Source organism: Notechis scutatus, chromosome 1 (genome assembly GCF_049901735.1).
Source record: "Notechis scutatus isolate UNSWTSFEM ecotype Mainland chromosome 1, rNotScu1.2, whole genome shotgun sequence".
In the NCBI taxonomy this organism is placed as follows: domain Eukaryota; kingdom Metazoa; phylum Chordata; class Lepidosauria; order Squamata; family Elapidae; genus Notechis; species Notechis scutatus.
The window spans coordinates 154,873,267-154,889,443 of record NC_142009.1 but is presented as its reverse complement, the minus strand read 5'-3'; the positions used below and the strand labels follow the sequence as shown (position 1 = coordinate 154,889,443).

General features: G+C 38.6%; 1 protein-coding gene across 1 annotated transcript; it reads right to left on the bottom strand.

Annotated features, from left to right (window-relative positions):
- Positions 1-173: 173 nt before the first annotated feature.
- On the bottom strand, positions 174-15,726 carry RAB1A (RAB1A, member RAS oncogene family). Its single transcript, XM_026668454.2, has 6 exons — positions 15,467-15,726; positions 7,425-7,497; positions 5,470-5,565; positions 4,650-4,745; positions 2,575-2,706; positions 174-2,138 (listed from the first exon to the last, which is right to left on the bottom strand). Exons 1-6 carry the CDS (start codon positions 15,487-15,489, stop codon positions 1,941-1,943), a joined length of 618 nt encoding a protein of 205 aa, XP_026524239.1. The 5' UTR covers positions 15,490-15,726; the 3' UTR covers positions 174-1,940.
- Positions 15,727-16,177: the final 451 nt, after the last annotated feature.

Genomic DNA, 16,177 nt, shown 5'->3' with positions numbered 1-16,177 from the left:
AAAAAGTGTGCTCAGTTAATAACATTTAGAGTTTATTATTGCCAAGAGCTTTAGCACTTTCAGAATGACCCCAAATCATCATTTAAATATTGTAGCCGATTTTCGGCTACGTAACATTTCTTTATGAATTGATACAATACTAAAAGCATATTATGAATCAACTGATTAAACAATTCTCATTCTGAAGTACACTTTATTGTTGAAGTTAAAGAGCAAATTCAGAAATTCAATAATTTCAATCTTCTAACAACAGTACTATGAAGAATTAAGGTATTGTGTGTCCCAGTTGCAGATCACTAAAGTCTATCCCATAATGGGGATGAAATTTTCTCAAGAGATTTGCTAATACATTTGCCTTTCAATCACATCTGAGTGTTTGCTTACAAAAAGTGTCAATGACTTTCAAATTATTTTGTAAATAAGATATTCTTTTATCAAGTTGGTAACTTTAAAACCCAGATATCAGGCACTAATGGATTAGTTTCTTTATACAAAAGTTATACATATGGTCACTGAAGCAATAACCAAGCCACATTTTTGCTCAAATTCACATATGTATTCAAATGTTTCCTCCCTGCACAAATGTATTATTTGTCTTTTGGTCAGCTGCCTTATTACTATGCTTTTTTTTCACTGTAGCTTTCTTGTGCCTTTGTGCATAACCAAGCCGACCAATAAATTGCACAAAATTTTATTAAAGTCAACAGTATTGATTGTGAGAGAATGGAAGTAACATTATTTAGAAAAGACATAACATATCATTAGAGTTAACATCACCTTTGTTAGCTTGAAGTCATTCATACTTTAGGAAAAATACTGTTTCCTTTTCTATGACAGAGCAAGAGAGACAAATAATTTCTAAATGGAACCATTCAGAAATAGATTCAAACACAATTAGGATGCAAAGGGAAAGAGAGATGGTACATCTAGAGTGATTATGGTTCTATAAACAATGGTATAAGTTGTGTTCCAAGTACAGCGCACATGCCAGAAACACATGACACTTTGTCATGTAGGCCATATTTGCTAGTCATTTTCTGGGCTGAGCAGGTACAGTCTATAAGGAAGTGATTTTAAAGTGCCAATACCGCACACAAAAAGTTCACTGGGGGCACAATGCAAGCCTTTTCCCTTATTCATAAGAATTAAGACAATACTTATCACCATACAGTTTGATATTACTTCCAATAAGTACAATATTTATTAAACATTTCTTCAGTTTGTTACATTTTGTGCAACCAATTACAAGAGTCTGCAGCCACAAATTATATGCAGAGTGTAAAGAAAAATCAGCATCTGCGATCCAAAGAACTATTATGGGATTGCAACTTCCTTTTGAATGGCAATCCCCCTCCCCTTAGGGAAATGCCCTACTATTTCAAAAGGGGGTTGCCAAGGGAGGTGCTGCTCAAAGAGTCCAAACCTGCTTTTGGCTGCACACTGTTATTTCGTGCTGATCCCAGGTAGTGTGTTTTCTTTCCGTTTCCTTAGAGCTCTACATGGAACTAGTAAATTTCATTTTATACAGAATGCCTTATGAACTCATGGAAAAGTCACAGCCACAATTGTGCTGTTGAATAGAAAAACAAAGACTAAACTTCATCTTCAGAAGCCTAAACCCGACATCAAAATGTGCCGATAAGATCAGAACAAAATCATGTTCAAAATTTAGCCAACCACAGGAAACAATAAGAAAAAGTAACAAAGATTACACACATTTATAAACCAGCACACAAAAGGTTTAACACATTTCTGAAAATGAAGTTAGCTTTATTGAGATCGGGGAATAAAAAAGTCAGTATTGACCATTTACAATCTCTGACCTTTGTGGAGACGATAAGATGCTGTTGTAGTGCAGCTACATACAGTACAATTCAGGCATTTTTCAGTTGGGTTCAGATTTCAAATTCATTGTTGAGAAAGAGCTGGGAAGGAAAGTTTTAACAGCAACCTCCGCTGGACTGCTTGACTGGAGTGCTCTGAATTTTAACATTGGATTTTTCTGCGCCACCTGCTGTCGCTCCAGGACCCATTCGCTTTTTGATCTCAGCAGCCATGGTCATGAAAGATTGTTCTACATTGGTTGCATTTTTTGCACTGGTTTCCAAAAATGGAATCCCAAGAGAATCTGCAAATTCCTGTAGAATAAAGACATCACTATTAGTTCTATTATCCAGATTTGGAAAAGAATTTGGTTGCTCTCTAGCTAATTATGAAAAGGAAGCATCAGAAGCACTTTCATACAACCTCACTTAGATTTAACTGTTATTGTTAGTTTTCATACAGCCTTCCCTTCAGAAATTCATGATGGGATATGCAGTCCTCATCTTCCAAGTTTATGCTGACAACCTTGTGGAGTAGGCTAGGCTAAGAAATAGTGGACAGCCCAAATTCAACCAGGGAAGTTCCACTAATACAGACTTGAATGTGGGCACCCCGTTTAATCAAATGTCTTAACCACTATACCACACACATTCTCAGCATTATGCATCCCCTAGTTCATAAATATTGCAATGGTTTCAACAATACTTTTCTGTTTTTGAAGGTTAAAGTTGTTTTAAAAGATAGGCATACCTTCGCTGTTGTATAATCTACGACTTTCTTTGTAGTCAGATCACACTTGTTTCCTACCAACAACTTGTTAACATTTTCACTGGCATAACGATCTATTTCTTGAAGCCACTGTTTTACATTATTGAAAGACTCCTAAAAAAAATAAAATATGTTAAATCTAAACTCAACCATTTAATACAGCGCATTTGGATTCTAAGACAAATCCCGTTGCATTTTAAATATAATCCCAATAGTGCCCACCTCTCTCCTTTGCTTTACAAATGGCTTGAATTAAGGAAGATTTCTCTTTGCCTTAAGACTCTTATGCAAAGACCCACCATAAAATTAAAAATAATTTGTGGAAGCATCAGAGTTGCGGGTGGCGAGATGATTTAAAACGCAACATCTTACAAGGAGAACTAAGACTCAAAGTGAGAGGATGTACAATCACTGAATTCAATCATCTCTTCACCTAATTGCTGCTATGTACACTGCTCAAAAAAATAAAGGGAACACAAAAATAAGACATCCTAGATCTGAATGAATGAAATCTTATTAAATACTTTGTTCATTACATAGTTGAATGTGCTGACAACAAAATCACACAAAAATTATCAATGGAAATCAAATTTAGCAACCCATGGAGATCTGGATTTGGAGTTACACTCAAAATTAAAGTGGAAAAAAACACTACAGGCTGATCCAACTTTGATGTTATGTCCTTAAAACAAGTCAAAATGAGGCTCAGTGGTGTGTGTGGCCTCCACGTGCCTGTATGACCTCCCTACAACGCCTGGGCATGCTCCTGATGAGGCGGATGGTCTCCTGAGGGATCTCCTCCCACACCTGGACTAAAGCATCCCCCAACTCCTGGACAGTCTGTGGTGCAACATAGCGTTGGTGGATGGATCGAGACATGATGTCCCAGATGTGCTCATTTGGATTCAGGTCTGGGCAACGGGCGGGCCAGTCCGTAGCATCAATGCCTTCGTCTTGCAGGAACTGCTGACACACTCCAGACACATGAGGTCTAGCATTGTCTTGCATTAGGAGGAACCCAGGGCCAACCGCACCAGCATATGGTCTCACAAGGGGTCTGAGGATCTCATCTCAGTACCTAATGGCAGTCAGGCTACCTCTGGCGAGTACATGGAGGGCTGTGCGGCCCCCTAAAGAAATGCCACCCCACACCATTACTGACCCACTGCCAAAATGGTCATACTGGAGGATGTTGCAGGTAGCAGAACATTCTCCATGGCGTCTCCAGACCCTGTCACGTCTCACATGTGCTCAGTGTGAGCCTGCTTTGATCTGTGAAGAGCACAGGGCACCAGTAGCGAATTTGCCAATCTTGGTGTTCTCTGGCAAATGCCAAACGTCCTGCACGGTGTTGGGCTGTAAGCACAACCCCCACCTGTGGACGTTGGGCCCTCATACCACCCTCATGGAGTCTGTTTCTGATAGTTTGAGCAGCCACATGCACATTTGTGGCCCGCTGGAGGTCATTTTGCAGGGCTCTGGCAGTGCTCCTCCTGTCCCTCCTTGCACAAAGGCGGAGGTAGCGGTCCTGATACTGGGTTGTTCCCCTCCTACGGCCTCCTCCATGTCTCCTGATGTACTGGCCTGTCTCCTGGTAGCGTCTCCATGCTCTGGACACTACGCTGACAGACACAGCAAACTTTCTTGCTACAGCTCGCATTGATGTGCCATCCTGGATGAGCTACCCTACCTGAGCCACTTGTGTGGGTTGTAGACTCCGTCTCATGCTACCACTAGAGTTAAAGCACCGCCAGCATTCAAAAGTGACCAAACCATCAGCCAGAAAGCATAGGAACTGAGAAGTGGCCTGTGGTCACCACCTGCAGAGACTCCTTCATTGGGGATGTCCACTCTGCTTCACCTGTCTATTCCATTTGGTGATGATTGTCAATCAGTGTTGCTACCTAAGTGGGCAGTTTGATTTCACAGAAGTGTGATTGACTTGGAGTTACATTGTGTTGTTTAAGTGTTCCCTTTATTTTTTTGAGCAGTGTACAAAGTTGCACTTCCCTATGACATGCTCATGCAATTCATTCAAATGCCAAACTAACACTTACCTGATCTGTAACATCATACACAACTATGATGCCATGAGCTCCTCTGTAGTAACTAGAAGTAATTGTTCGAAATCTCTCTTGTCCTGCTGTATCCCACTATGAAAAACAACGAATAGTGCTTAAAAGACTGCACCCATTCTGATCTGATAGCAATAAGACAATATATACCTCTTCACAGCCCTCTCTACACAGTCTGCAGAGTCAGCATATTGCTCTCAACAAACTGGGTCCTCATTTTGGAGACCTCGGAAGGATGGAAGGATGAGTCAACCTTGAGCTGGTGAGACTTGAACTATCAAACTGCCGGTAGTTGGCAGTCAGCAGAATTAGCCTACAAGACTACATTTTAACCACTGCACCATCAGGGCTCTTAACTGGACAAATTAAAAAACTTTGATAATGCTACTTAGTCAACTAATGATTCTGAAATATCTACCAAAGATCTGATGAAATACCTGAAACAATGAAGCAGAATCCATTTCACTGAAATCAACTATAAAATGCTGTTGGGGATTTCATTTTAAGCTCATAGCATTACTAGGAGGCACCAGTAAAGAGGTCTTTGTTCAGGCATATCCTGGATATACCCTCAGTCAGTAGGAGCGTTTTGGTAAGTTTGCCACAAAGTACCTTCAAGCTACAAAATGCAGAGCAACACTTATTATATATGCTTAACATGTAAACCAATTCACATTTGCGGCTGCTTGACACAGTTTGGAACTGGCCATAATGCAGATTTTCTAATGGCATAATTGTCCTATGAAGCTTACAATGGCCTAGATAGCGCATCCTCCGAGATTTACCAATGGATAATACTTACTATCTGAAGCTTGATAGTTTTGCCATCTAACTCTATGGTTCTGATTTTGAAGTCCACCCCAATTGTGCTGATATAGCTTTCTGTATATGTGTCATCCTAGGAAGAGAAAACATTTTTTAGAATCATTAGTAATACTGTATTCCAAAGCATCACCACCACAGACAGGAAAACCTGTTTCAGATTAAACAAATACGTGATTAAACTGAAGCCAGGATGGATACATTAGCAAAAAAATGAACAGCTTCTAGTTGAGATTGCTCAGATGATGATGGGAAGGTTCAGTGAACATTATCAAACTGACTGCCATTAATTGATCAAATTATGTTCACAATTGGGACTGGGATTTCTGTCATAAATTGTGATTGTAAATTAAATCAGGCCTGATTTTATGACAACTTGTACAGTGGTGGTTATGTAAATCATGCAGTTAAACAAATCCAGCTTCCCCAATGGGTGTTTTGCCAGAAACTGGCAACAAAGGCATTAAACCATGATCATATGACCCACAGGTTGTTGCATTTGATCATAGATTTAAGCCGGTTGCCAAGTACCTGAATTGCAATCACATGACCATAGGGGTGATACAATGGTTCTAAGTGCGAGTATACTTTTCTGAAAGTCACTTTTTCCAAGGCTATCATAATTTTGAACAGCCATAAGCATTGTAGAAGTCAATTTTATAGCAAGACAAAGAACGAATTAGAGCTGCTTTCTCTCGCTTGTTTGAGAGAGTAACTTTAAGCTAATGATTAATACCCTGTTTCTCCAATAATACGGCCTCCCCCAATAGGAAGTCCCAGCATGTTTTATAGGCATGAAATGAAATTAAGCCCCTCCCCCCAAATTAAGGCCTATATTAAAACATGCGAAATGGGGGGAATGGTGGGGGGGCTTGCTGTTAGGAAGTACTTTTGTTACACACCCGGATATGGTGCTGCCTGCGTTGACCCTGATACAAAGTGCCCCACCAACGCCAAGGTCAACATCCAAGCCGTTGCCGCCCGCCCTAAGATGCGGGGGGGGGGGAATTAAGTCACTCCCAAAAAGACGGCCTAGCCGTTTTTTCGGGGCTCCAAAAAAAATAAGACCCGGCCTTGTTATATGAGAAACACGGTATAATCAAGCCATTTATATATTTAGTGTACCACACCAACATTACCAATTACAGGATTAGATTTCTGTATAGTTTACACTTATACAGGTAGTCTCCAACCACAACTGAGCCCAAAATTTCTGTGGCTCAGCAAGACAGTTGTTAAGCAAGTTTTGCTCCATTTTACAACCTTTCTTGCCACAGCTATTAAGTGAATCACTGCAATTGTTAATTGGCTTCCACACTGATTTTGCTTGTCAGGTCACAAAAGGTGATCACGTGACCACAGAACACTGCAACTGTCATAAATACAAACCAGTTGCCAAGTGCCTGAATTTTGATCACATGACACTGCAACAATGGTAAATGTGAAAAACAATCATGTCACTTTTTTCAGTGTCATTGTAATTTTGCACAATCACTAAACAAATGGTTGTAAGTTAAGGACTACTGTAGATAGACCTGGAAAGACATGTAACAATTGAATAATTCACACTGTAGTGAAGGGCCGAGTATGAATTGCAGGATTTATTTCTTGATTACTCTTAGTTTGACTGAGCATACAAACTGGCCTCACCCAAATACATCACAAGCACAATTCAATACCCCCAAATTTAGCCCTATTTCCAACTTAAGAACTCTAGACTTTTTAATGTGCTTAAGAGCTTTTAGTTTTGTAAAGGATTAACTCCATGTCTTATAAATGCACACACAAGATTAGCATTTTTTCTAACTTTTCTTGCAAACAGATATTTTATTTTACAAATACTTGGCAAGTATAAACATTATGGAAGCTAAAACACCTAGTTATTAATACCATTTGCTATTATTAATCCAAAGATAAGAATGCAAGACAACTTACTGCAAACCTAAGCAGCAGGCAAGATTTTCCAACACCAGAATCTCCAATAAGGAGTAGCTTGAATAAATAATCACTGCAAAGAGAAAACCACAATTGTAGGCACAATAGTATGATAGATTAAAGCTATTTATTCATATAACATATTATGTTTTATCTTTATTGAAACTGACAATTTTCTTTTTGTCAAGATATGCTAGGAATTATATAAATAAATTTAATACTGAAACCCAAATTTAAATCTAAATTATGTGGCTATGTGGAAACGAAATTGTGATGAAAATTAGAAAATAATAGAACTGTTACAGATCTTCAGTTTTGTTCTCTTTCTAGATCAGTTGGTCAATATAGTAATTGATACTTTCTGAAAGAGAATTTTGGTGGTAAGAAATAACTGCCCCTCCAGCCTTTGCTCGACTCTTGGAGTCTGTCTTGAATAAGGGATCCGGAGCGAAACAATCTTGAATAAAATCCATTCCACAGAAGATGGAACTACTTTTGATAGTTGGCTCATGTGTGGGATTCTTTAAATAATACACTTACACAGCGAAAAGGCAAACAAATCAGCATAGGGTTATTGTAAATCTGTTCTTATCCCTTGTTTCCTTCTCTCCTAAAAATTGGTATTAGCAATATTACTATTGTCATAAACAGTTCGGCAACAGAGTGCAGTATACATAGCACTTCTTTGGAATCAATTTAGAACTTAAGTTGGTCAAAAATAAAGCTCCCAGATTGCTCACTGGGACCAGACAGAACATCCTGCCTGCATTACATAACTTCCACTGTCTTCCATTTGTTTGCAAATAGAATTCTTGTAACATTTCCATTTGTTATGTAGCCTAACATCATTATCTTCCAAGACCCTTCTCTAGATGCCCTGGTGAGAAGTCACCAATAGTGGAAGGACTTTAAATTGAACTGCCTTATTTTTCAGACTATAAGATGCACTTTTACACACACACCTCCCAAAGTGGGTGGAAATGTCTGTGCGTCTTATATAGCGAATGTTGTCAAAGCCCCACCCATCCGCTGGCCCACGCCCTTCAGCCTCTGCCTCCCAGCAATTTGCCTCCTTGCAGCAAACAGGATTAGGGTTACAGTTAGGCGGTGCTGCCACCTATTGCCGCCACCTATCCCCGCTGCCTGGAACAGGCCAAAAACAGGACACGCGGAGGCCGAAATAGGAGGCAGCGCTGATGGGCAGCAGCGATCCCTGCAGCCTGGAACAGCTGATCATCGGTACTCTGAGAGGCAGATCCAACCACCAATCAGCTGCTCGTGCTAAATCAGGCTGTGCTGAAGCTGACCAGGCTGTTTGCTGCAAGGAGGCAAACTGCTGGGAGGCAAAGGCAGTTTTTCTTCCCCTTGTTTTCCTCCCCAAAAGCTAGGTGCGTCTTATAGCCTGGAGCATCTTATAGTTCTAAAAATATGGTACCTTTGCACTTCACTACCAGGAAAGTTCTGACATAAAATGTAATGAATTTTCAGAAGCAATTTTGTATTTGTATTCAAATTTAAGCAGTTTTAATACTAGTGATTCTAAGATTTCAAACTTATAGAACATAATTAAATTTATCTAAGTCATAACTATATGCTTTCACAGAAATTAATTTTAGAGTGCTTGAAACAAGTGGGTGAAATTCTTTTATACAATTTTCTCAATCTAAACAGAATGTTAAAATGTTTAAATTACAAATCATCAATATTTACTACTGAGACTTTTTCCAATCCCTTTGGCACTATCCAGCTGGTTCAATATTCTGCTTTTTACTTGTATATTCCCATCTATCATTAGCTATCACCACAGACAGACCAAAGATATCATACAATACCACTATCGTATACAAATTTTCATAGGTTTTAGTGTAACAGTCACAGTGAGGAGCTATAAGCAAAACACCTAAACATTATGGAAAGAATACGGTAGTATCAGCTATGCTAAGACTTTCATCTTTTGATAACTGAAAAGCTCTGAAAATAAATCATGCTACAACTTTATGGAAAACTCTTTCTAAATACATGGTTTAAAGTTCTCAATGGGATTGGTTTTGGATTGAAGTTCATGATGAGAACAGCAAAAAGATTCACATGGAATTCTGTATTGTACTCTTTTTTGATCGTGCTGGAAGTAAGGTAAGTCAAGTGCATTATATTAAATGAAATCTTCAGATCACTTATGATCATCAACACTATGTATTCAATTTATATAGCTACCTATGTCAGCAACTAACTCTAGACTGCAAATAATCTTAAAAAAATCATATCATGAATACAAAAATTAAAATACATAGCAGTTGACAAATATTAGTGAATTTTTGAAATAAAACCATTTATCATTATTTCCATGCTAAAAGGACATGTTTAAAACTTTGAAGTTGAAAATGTTATAAAAAGTTGGACACCTACTGCAACACCAAGACTTCCTTAGTACAATTAAGTTGTCTAGCCCTTAATCTTGTAGCCTGGCTCGCTTTACAAATTTAGTATTTTGACAGCCTGCATATCAATATCTAATATAATAACTTGGCTTCAGAAAAAAGTTAACTCTTCAAATGCACAAGACACTTATCAGACTGTTTTTCTAAATAAGATGTGTAATCTAAGATGTTGAAAAAATGTTTTTCATATACAAACTAAAATGCCATAGCTCCCTATGTACACTTATTCATTAATAAAATTTATAGACCATCTTTCTACAAGGTAACTTACAGAAAAATCTCAAACATTTACAGGAGTGAAGTGAATAAACTCATGTAGACATTTCTGACAGAGGAGCCTGTGGTTTTATTGAATAAATGCCTTAGTTATTTCATGCTATATTACAATAATTTTCTGCCAGGAACTGTATGTATCTCAGTCCAAGGTAATGTTTTTCCAGATGTTCTGAACCCTTCATGCTATTCTAATTCTCTTTATATAGTAGAGGGTTTTTCATTGACTCATTCAAATCACAGCCTAGTTAAATTACAAATACTATTCAACTTACAACTTTTATTTCATGATTCTTCGAAGTTACAACAGCACTGAAAAAATGACTTAAGACAGTTTTTCACACTTACGACTGTTGTAGCATCCCTGTGGTCATGTGATCAAATTTTAGATGTTTGGTAACTATAATCCTAGTACTGTAGCCTACAGTAGATCTGAGTTTCATCTGAATTCTATTACCAATTAAAGAGATTCTCATTATACAAACTTTAAAAACCATGTATTTTGTCTTTTTTTTTCATTGTATATGCTGAACCAACAATCACTGCTTTTGTTGGAGAAATAATGTGAAGATTACCTTAATTGTGGTATCTCCTTTAGTAGCAAATACCTCATCCAAATCTCTTTTGTATTATTCAATCCTACTTGAAGCCTATTCTTTTTACAAACTGCTTCAACTCAGATATTTTGGAGTTATCTTGCATGCTGATTACTTCAGTCATGCCACAACATTTCAATAATTTAAATTCAGGCCTTAGATTTGGCCATTCAAAAATGCGAACTTTTTCCACTTCAGTAACTCTGCTGTAGATGTATATCTAGGACCATTGATGTACGGTATCACTCACATTCAACTCATGGCTGGCTAAGCTGATGTTCTCTAGAATGTATTGGTCCAAATCAGAATACATTACTCCCTGATCATTTGCAAGCCATCTGATTTCTGAGGCTTCAAAACAATTTCAATCAATAGTACTTTTATTGCCATGTTACACTGATGGGATTCTTTTGTTGGAATACAGAATTCTGATTTCTCATCAACACTACAGAGTACCATTTTTGTTTTGCCTACCTACCCAACATTGTTCCAGTCTGCAATATGAAGTCTTTGGCAAACCTGAAACAGGTGGCAATTGACAACTACATCTGGGAAGAGGGTAAAAATTGTTATTATATCTCTCTCCATTTGTATACTATGTGTCTGACCATGGCATGATGGAGAGTAAACTGCTTACAAAAGATTTCATAGTTCTTTATATCCTGAGCACTGATAATCCTTTTCAGAGTTCAGAGAGATCTCATTTGATTAGGGCAAGATTCAATTCCATAAATTGTGTCCTGAAAAGCAGACTTAATCTAGCAATCAACTTGTCTCTGTTAAGAAAAGGACCCACCCCTCAAACTTACATGTGATTGCCATTGTTTGGATCATCTAACTCAATGTAAACCCATTAAGAGAATGGTGGATCAGTGCTCAAAAAAGACATGACATAGTATATTGTTTTGTGTCTTGTTTAACCAGAAACTCTATTAATAGGCAAGACGAAACTCCAGTTACATTGTAAATCAAATAGTTCAGGATTATGAATAATTCTAAAGGGTTTACAAACTTCCACTACTGTATTTTCTTTTAGCAGCAATACAGCGATAATTTGCCACTGTCTTCTTCCAGGATGTTTTTTCAACTTTCCAATCTCACTTACATCCTTGATATTCTTTGTAAATTGCCAATCCAGATTCTAATCAGCTGATTCTACTTAGTTTCCAAAACTAGGCTATGTCAGGCAAATACCTTGGCTAAAATGCATCCTTATTAACAATTATTTGAATTAGTTACTTTTTGACACTTTACCTATCCAAAACAGATACATATATTACATTTTACTTCACTATTGTAAAATAAAATGGTTACTATTAATACAACTTAGCACAACCTCATAAAGGAAATCAATGAAAAGTTGCCACAGATGTAAACTACAAGTTAATTTTAATAATTACAACTGCATTCTAGTACTTTTCTGTGCTGTAAATAACTGAAGCATTAAACCAAATACTGTTCTGCTCTTTTACTAAACTGAAGCATCAAATTTAAAAATATTAACTTTAAAAGTTTTTGCTGACTTATTAGTAAAATTTGAAAATACTTAAATTATGGAACCTTGGTTTGGTTGCTTGCTTGCACTGAATCCAGGATCATCAAACAATATTTCAGAAGGAATGCAATCCAATCCACACATGGTTGCACATCTCCCACAAACCATTTTCTCTTACCTATAGTATCTATGCGCTATTTTATTTTAATTTCAGTTTCAACTCAATCTCTCATGTTCGTGATTTTAAAGCAATTTTCTAGTCCAAACCTATAAAAGGTATTTCCCAGAAGTTTCATATATTCAAAGTGCTGAGGGCAAGATGGACTCCTAAAAAGCCAGGGAGGCAACACAAGTGCCACCCGCATCACCTCTTGGGTCTATCCTTCAAAAATATCAGTCATACCAACATTATCTTATTCCAATCCGATAGATAAGAAAATGCCCCCCATATTTATCATGGATTAGGGTCCTATTAAAAGGTCATCCCCATATACCTTTGATCTTACTCAATATTTCATTTGAGAATTTCCAGAAAATTATTAAATTATTAAATTATTTCAGAGTTTAAAATGTACAGAACCCTACATAATTAAGAAAGCTATATTTAATATGTTAAGCTACAACATATATATCAAACATATATATCAAACATTATATCAACATTATATCAAACATTATTTGTTTGGATGCTAAAAACAAATACACTTAATCTTGAGGCCCTATTTCTCACCACATGCAACTTGAACTCATGATAAAATTAGACTTGCTGTTCTAAAGTGCCACTGCTAATGTTGCCTGGAAACAGTAGAACAAGATTTGATGATATTCAGCCTTTAAGCTGTAGCACTCAAAGAATGAGGGTGGATGATGAGAAAAATTATTAAGCAATCAAAAGTCCTTAATAAGAAAGAAATCATCATTAAGCATTTGGTGTTGCTTTCATATTTCTTCTTTTCATTTCTTAGAACTGTTTCACTGCAATGCAGCAACATTGCAAAATCAACCTAAGCCCAGAAAGCATTCTAAGAATCATGTGGCAAACACATGACACTCAGCTAAAATGAAGATCCACAATAATCAGTCAATAGCAACTGGTCAGAAAGTATGAATCAGCTACACAGAAATCAAATGGTAAAGATTACTTTATCCACTGTAAAGTAATACTACTGAATGTTTACACACTGCAAAATTAAATGAGAATACCATGTATTTTGCAATTGGGGGGGGGGACTTCTTTGCAACCTAATACATAAACAATCAATTCTCAGTTTAGAAGAACCAAAAGTTAATTTTTTAAAACATATCATAAAATCTTCTCACCAACATTCTGTGACAATTGCTACTGTTTTGTCACAAAAATGTCCCTACAGACATTAGAACTTCTTTTCAGTTTCTCAGTAAACTTTGAAGACAAACTCCAGAAATAGTTGCTGTTCAGAACAAATTACAGTATAGGCTTTCAGGCAAGTCATTCCTGGTTTAAGTTTTTGTTTTTTCTTACATTAGGAGGCCATTTCCTCAAAGTCATTCTTTTTACACTTTGCAGATAGTATTCATTTACATAAGAAGGCCTCAAAACTGTAGCTGCCTTAACTGTGGTAGCCACACACTGAGTCCACCAACAATCAGAATACTATATCCCTATATTTCTTACTGTTGCACGACTGAAAATTAATTATACATAAATTTACATGAGTTATTTTCCAAACATTTGCAGCCAAATTATCCTTTAATATAAATTATTCAAAGAGCAGCGCTTTGGAGTACCAATGCTGCCAAGCTGAAAATAACAAGTAAATAACAAGCAGAGGTACAGAGAAACAAGCTACATACATATGAAGAGAAAAATAAGTCCAGAGTTAGGCTGTATTTTAAGTTTAAAGAAATGAACAAGAACAGGAATGGCTAGAGATAAAGGTAAATATGTTTATAAAGCAAAGGTGAGGATACTGGTAAAGACAGAATGTAATATACAGGGGCAGGCAACTGTCAATATTAAATCCCCCTTTGTAAATTCTTGAAAATGCCCCTGGCCCTTATAGTTGAACTTCAATGGTACAATTAACTGCTATTAATTGTGGGGAATAGATGAGAACTAAGCAATACTAGAGTCATATCATAGTTAAAACTGAACTTTCCCCAAAGCCCACTGTCCATCAGTCCCCCACCTCCCTTAAATATTAAATACAGCTTTTAGTCAAGGCTCCCCACCTAAGCAAACAAGAAAAAAAAGCAACATGTAAAGAGAACAGAACAACCTTTAGAGAAAGACTTCTAAGGAAATCTATAAGCCAGTGGAGAGCATATGTATGCATGTTATATGGTCACTAATTTAAGACAAAGTGAATTGAACAGGTTAAATGAAAAAACAAAAACACAATCACACTGAGGTCTACTTGATATGTGGTATTCTAAATGCCACAATCATTTAGTAAATGGCCTTGGATCATCTTCCAATACATCCATCCCCATAGTTGGGAGTATTAAATGGGGGGGGGGACCCCTGTGTACATTTCCCTAAATTCCTTGGTTGAAACCACACTTTCTCCCTTCATTTAACCTAAGATACTTCCATGAACAAAAGTTATCTCTTAGATGTGGTTTTTCTCTCTCCCTTATTCACACACCATTTGCCCACTATAAGCTTTAACAACAGGAAGCTGCGATCTTGATCCCGGATTGCTTACCTAAGTCGTGGTTAGAAAAGTAGATGGGACTCTACCGTCGCTCGAGGAGAACAACTAAGACACGGAATCAGACCTACAAGATCCCCCACTTGTGCAACTACAGAATACACCAAATAATGAACCGACTCGCTTAGCTATCGGAAAGGCCCCGCAAAGGCTGAGAAGATTATTTACATCTTACAAAAAGGATTCCCAGAAAAAGTTTCGGGCCAAATCCTATCTTTCAAAAGAGGGGTGGTGGTGATGTCAGAATGCATCTTTGAAAACATCCTAAAGCCAAAGCCCCCAATTCTGTTTACTAGCTGTGGGCACAACCAACCACCCTGGATCCCTCCAGAGCCACGGCAGCTTCCCCTGTTTTCCCAGGGACTGCTGGCCCCAGAGCCGCCTCTCTCTGCCTCCCTGTTTTCCTTCGCCAAGGAGCAATTGCTCCATCCCGTCACCACTGATCTCATCCCGCCCGGCGTCCCCGTCTCCTGCTCCCTCTTTACAACCTCGTCGCTTCCTTCTGTCCCCACGCACACCAGAAAGCAAGCCGCCACACAGTACTCACTATTCGGGATTCATACTGGACATGTCAGCGGGGGCCCCCACGGCCTGTAGAGAATGAGCTCTCTCCGCGGAGCAGGCGGCGGTCAGACCCACCACCGGCGGCTCCTGGAACGGTCGGACTTCCTGGCCAAGCAACACCCAAAGGTGACAGACACACACACGGGGCAACAGCGGCGTCTCCTTCTAACAGGAACAACCCCTCCCCACACCAGCGGCGACTTGCCGTCGTCTACGCTCTAGCACCTAAAACTCAAAATGGCTGCCACCACCGAACCAGGAAACGGAGAAGCCTCTGGGGGTGGGCTGGGTCTTACATGATGGTGAGAAGGCGGTGGAGAATCCTTGGCAAGGAATGCTGGGGAATTGAGTTCCCAAGTCCCGTGACAGCTTTCGGGTTGCTTTGGAGCGGAGCCCGCAAAAAAACTCGCTTTCCCAGCAAACCTACAGGCGGGTCGACGCGTGCGTAGTCAAAGCTCTTTCTTTCGCCTTTCCCGGTTGACTCAACTTTGATATTTTGGTAACCGATTGGCTGACAGGTTCAGCCGGCCGGGCAACGTCAGCAGGGAAACGTGGCAGCTTGGGCGAGCCGTTGATTCCTTCAAGGCAAGGATCGGGAGTAGGCGGGGCAAGCAGCGAAGGGAAGGGAGGGAAAAGCGACGCCGAGCTATTTTGTGGGCGGGGCGATCGCGTGGAATTGGAATTTGAACAGAAG

Bases quoted from the DNA above. Each gene is read 5' to 3' on its own strand.
- RAB1A (XM_026668454.2), bottom strand. From the start codon at position 15,489: ATGTCCAGTATGAATCCCGAATA. The intron at 7,498-15,466 runs GTGAGTACTGTG...TTCTCTTTGCAG, and splicing joins TCCAGTATGAATCCCGAATA to TGATTATTTATTCAAGCTAC. The intron at 2,707-4,649 runs GTAAGTGTTAGT...TATTTTTTTTAG, and splicing joins TGTATGATGTTACAGATCAG to GAGTCTTTCAATAATGTAAA.